General features: G+C 42.3%; 1 protein-coding gene across 3 annotated transcripts; it reads left to right on the forward strand.

Moving 5' to 3' along the window:
* Positions 1-204: 204 nt before the first annotated feature.
* npbwr2b (neuropeptides B/W receptor 2b) lies at positions 205-4319 on the forward strand. 3 transcript variants are annotated; one of them, XM_056386125.1, is made up of 2 exons: positions 205-247; positions 793-4319. In XM_056386125.1, the coding sequence occupies exon 2, from the start codon at positions 1861-1863 to the stop codon at positions 2875-2877; it is 1017 nt and encodes a 338-aa protein (XP_056242100.1). In that variant the 5' UTR covers positions 205-247; positions 793-1860; the 3' UTR covers positions 2878-4319. The 3 variants fall into 3 exon arrangements, with proteins under 3 accessions (XP_056242100.1, XP_056242098.1, XP_056242099.1); XM_056386123.1 differs by having other exon boundaries at positions 217-290; XM_056386124.1 differs by lacking the exon at positions 205-247 and adding an exon at positions 254-384.
* Positions 4320-4679: the final 360 nt, after the last annotated feature.

Genomic DNA, 4679 nt, shown 5'->3' on the forward strand with positions numbered 1-4679 from the left:
TGCAGCCTTTTAACATGAGGAGGACTATTTGAAAGAGGGTCTGTTCCACCGGGCAGCACGAGCCTCGCGGATCACAGGATTGACATGGGGATCTCGGAGTGACGTCAGCCGGTGGAGCTGCTTTCCAGGAGAGAGAGAGAGAGAGATAGAGAGAGAGAGAGAGAGAGAGAGAGAGAGAGAGAGAGAGAGAGAGAGAGAGAGAGAGAGAGAGAAGCAGAGGCTGGAGAGCAGCGCATCTTCCACAGAGGTGAGACCGGAGGAGAGTGACTTTATCGGGGACGCAGAGGAGGGTAAACTCGCCTGATCTCACTTTATACTCTTTCATATTTTTAATTTTATTTTTATTGAAAAAACGTTTTGATTTGTTATCGACTGATTTATACAGTAAGTCTAACCTTAGCATGTATCTGATCGTAGATCATATTTGATTATTCCACGAGGTTAAGAGAACAATGTTGGTTAACATAAGGTTTTTAAAAAAATACTACTACACACTTGTTCTTTAACTTTTGTCTCACGTATCTTATTATTGCACATGGATTTGGAAATAAACCAATAAATCAATTAATTTACTTTAACAGGACATTTTGACACGTGGCTGCATCAGGTTAATTTATTAAGGTGTATTCATCAGTCTGACCCAGTTGGTCCTGTTTGGACTTTTGTCTTTATTGATACAAGGCTGTTGTTGTACAACCCGCCGCCTGCTGTCTATTGACGTTCACGCACTCTGTCTCCACTGATGTTTAAAATGTGTGCAAGGCGACTAATTGACATCTCTCTGTTGTCCAGATTTCGTGATGCGCCACTCGTGCGTAAAGCCATCGCACCGTCTCCAGAGCGCGCAGGAAGCGCGGAGAGGAGACACCACTACCCGAAATCTTAAATAACCATCATAAATATTTTCTTGGACACGCGTGTAAAAACTACATTTAAGTCTTTGGCGTCGAGGAGCAAGAGAATCAGAGAGAGGGAGGATATCTTGTTTGAGGACGAACCTAACATCGACAGAGAGGATGTGATTTTCACGCCGACTTCAAAGATGAAAAGTGAAGGAATGAACCCCAGTGGAGATAAAGTGTCAAATATTTTTAAAGACCTGCAAATGGAAAATCAATCCTGAAAAAAACCAACAGTGGACCGCTCATTTGACGAGCATGAAACAAGCTTTTCCACATCAAGGACACTAAACAGATCCTGAGATCTTCTCCTGAGGCAATCCCTGTGACAGGATCATCATTAATGCATATGATTTCCTTACATCATTCTGTATCTGTCTGTACAGTGAGTGGGGGAGGTAAGACTGCATGGGCACAGTTTGTTTAATACTTAAAAAGGTCCACCTTTATATATAAGCTCAGAAACTGAAACAACAGTGAAGATACTGATGTTACATTACATTTACTCATGTGGCGGATGCTTTTATCCAAAGCAGCTAAAGGAGGGACATCACTAAAGCTTCATTGCAGTAGGAGACCTGAAGAAGGTGAGAAGGTGACAGCAGCTCTAGTTATATTAAGTAGATGTAGTGCTTAGTACTTATGCCAAGGACCTCATATTGGGAACTGATGCTCTAAATACTGATCTCTGTTGTTTGCTTGTCCCTGAAGCTGAGCTCCTCCTCAGTGAAGGGTAATCCCAGTTTAACTTCATCTTTTTGTTTCCTGAACGGTGCACAGACAATGTTTTAGGCTCACTGACCGATGACCATTGTTTGAGAAGTTGTCTAAAAAGGAAGACAAAGACTCAAATGTTCCTCTAGAAACGTAACTGATCATTTCTTTAGAATTCATGGACTTTTATCTCAAAATGCTCACAGACTCTTAATTTGACAAGTTCGGTTTCATTTTCTCCTCAAACATGGAGAATGTGTCCCTCCCCGGCGGTGAACCGCCAGTCTGCAACGACTCTGTGGACTTCTACTCCCTCACGTTGGGGAACCGCACTGACCTGAACTGCACTCCTCCCTCTGAGTTTTACTTCTACGCTGACCTTTACGTCATTTTGCCTGTCATCTACTCTGTCATCTGCGCGGTGGGACTGACGGGCAACACGGCTGTCATCTATGTGATCCTCAAAGCCCCGAAGATGAAAACAGTCACCAATATGTTCATCCTGAACTTGGCCATTGCGGACGATTTGTTCACTCTGGTGTTGCCTATCAACATAGCTGAACACTTGTTGCACTACTGGCCTTTCGGCGAGGTTTTGTGCAAAGTCATCCTCAGCATAGACCACTACAACATCTTCTCCAGTATCTATTTTCTGACAGTTATGAGCATTGACCGTTACTTGGTCGTGCTGGCCACAGTGAGGTCCAAGCGCATGCCTTACCGCACCTACCGAGCAGCCAAAATCATCTCATTATGTGTCTGGATCCTTGTTATCCTCATCGTTATGCCTTTTACTGTTTTCGCCGGCGTCTTTGTCAACCCAAACGATGGGAGGAAGAGCTGCGTGCTCAGCTTCCCCAGCCCTGAAAGTTTGTGGTTCAAGGCAAGCCGGATCTACACGCTCATCATGGGCTTCGCCATCCCGGTCTCCACCATCTGCATCTTATACACAATGATGCTTTACAAGCTGAGGAACATGAGGCTCAACAGCAACGCCAAGGCGCTGGATAAGGCCAAGAAGAAAGTCACCATCATGGTGTTCATCGTCTTGGCTGTCTGCTTGTTCTGCTGGACCCCATTCCACCTCAGCACCATCGTGGCTCTGACGACGGACCTTAGGACCACGCCGCTGCTGATTGGGATCTCCTACTTCATAACCAGCCTGAGCTACGCCAACTCCTGCCTCAACCCGTTCCTCTACGCCTTCCTGGATGACAGCTTCAGGAAAGCCTTCAAGAAGATGTTGGAATGTAGACCGGCCTGAATGAGCGACAGTACGACAAATAAAACCAGAGCACGGACTGTGAGCTGAAAAACTGACTTAACTTTAGATTCAAATCTTGATTTTCAATGTTATATGATGCAGATTTGATTGTTTCGTTTGTTAAAGCTGCACTAGGCAACTGTACACATGATAGCAACAGGTAGCTAAAATAAAGCTATCTTCAAAGTTCTAGCTATAAGCTCTACATAACCTTCTTAAATCCGGCTATAAATGCTTTTATTCTGCAGTAAACCAAAAGGCGAGAGATGAAACACATCAGAACAGAAACTTCATCAACACAGAGGTCTGTTTTGGTGTCACACTTGAATTTAAATTGTCACTTCCTGTCAGCGGAGTAGATCTCCTGCTAGCAAAAGTCAATCTGACCAAGCAGAGGTAAATTGAAGCTGCTCATTTATTGGAGGCAGGAAGTTTTTTCTTTGTCACAGCTGGACAACAATTTGCCTAATGCAGCTTTTTATGGCTCTGAGAGAAAAGGGACTATTGTGAGTTGTCAGAAACAACGATAGGGAACTTACAATAGGGAACTAGAACGGCTGACATAAGGGACAACGATGACATTAAAAAAACAAAAAGATGGTTATAAATTTCAGCAGCACTGCCCATCATCATTATGTCTGAAGAACTGGCTATTAATCTGTAAAACAACAGATTAAGACCGCAATTAATTAACATGTCAATGTTCAAATGAAGGTAATACATGCAACTATGAGGCAGCGAGACAGGATGGGTCATTGCAAACAGCGGTGACCTTCACTGGAATCTGACAGAACTGAGAAGACAGAGGAACAGTATGAGGGCTGAACATCTGCCATGTGGAGGAAATGCAGGTCTACACTGATTTGCATGCTGTCAATCAAATCCGCATCATGAGAATAGTCAGGGTTGGAGGGCAACAGGATGCATGTCAGGGGATTACAGGTGTTTCTAATGCTTAACAATGAACGAATTACAACCAAACACTGGAGGGAAAAAAAGCTGGTAAGATTACATAAGAAATATGTGTGTGGTCATGTATGCAAACACTTAATCTGCCTTTAAAACATGTTGTGTTTTGAACAGAGTCGCACCAGATGATGCACTCTGTGGATTACCTGACATATTCGAGTTCTGATTTTCAGGTAAACAAAAAAGGTCACAGAGATATTTTTGCAAACACTGAGAAAGTTTGAAGCAGAGACTCTTTAAATGATGGCATGTTTGGATGAAGAATGACATCCTGGTGCACATCACTTTTCCAGAATGTCTTTGTACCACATAAGAAATGGAAAAAAGAACCTTACCAACCCTGACAACAGTACTGTAGGCCTGATATGAGACAGGCATGGGACAGGAGGGCTATGTAAAATGTAATATGTGTGTCTTACTCTCATTATTACTGATATTATTATTATTATTATTATTATTATTATTATATTATTATTATTATTATTATTATTATTATTATTATTATTATATATTTTTTGTGAGCTTTTGTCACCCCCTGTTGGCGACAGGGCAGATTTACCTGAAAATGCAGCCAGAGCCATTCACCGTCTTTGACTGAGGGAAGTTACCTGTGACATTTACACGTATAAAGACTATTTAATGATAATTAACCCTTTTTAACTTCCTGGATATTCAGGATCTTTTGGTCCCTCACTTATGTACTCACCTCAAATTCATTGTCAGCTGAAATATTTTTAAGAACATCTACAATCCAATGATATTTCACAGTCGCACAGTTCATATAATCATGAAGACATCGAACACATGATGCATTTGAGGCTTCACTGCGTGTA

The sequence above is a fragment of the Seriola aureovittata genome, chromosome 9 (assembly GCF_021018895.1).
Source record: "Seriola aureovittata isolate HTS-2021-v1 ecotype China chromosome 9, ASM2101889v1, whole genome shotgun sequence".
NCBI lineage: Eukaryota > Metazoa > Chordata > Actinopteri > Carangiformes > Carangidae > Seriola > Seriola aureovittata.

What these genes read in the sequence shown, in the direction of transcription:
- npbwr2b (XM_056386125.1), top strand. Translation starts at nt 1,861, where the DNA reads ATGGAGAATGTGTCCCTCCCCGGCGGTGAACCGCCAGTCTGCAACGAC.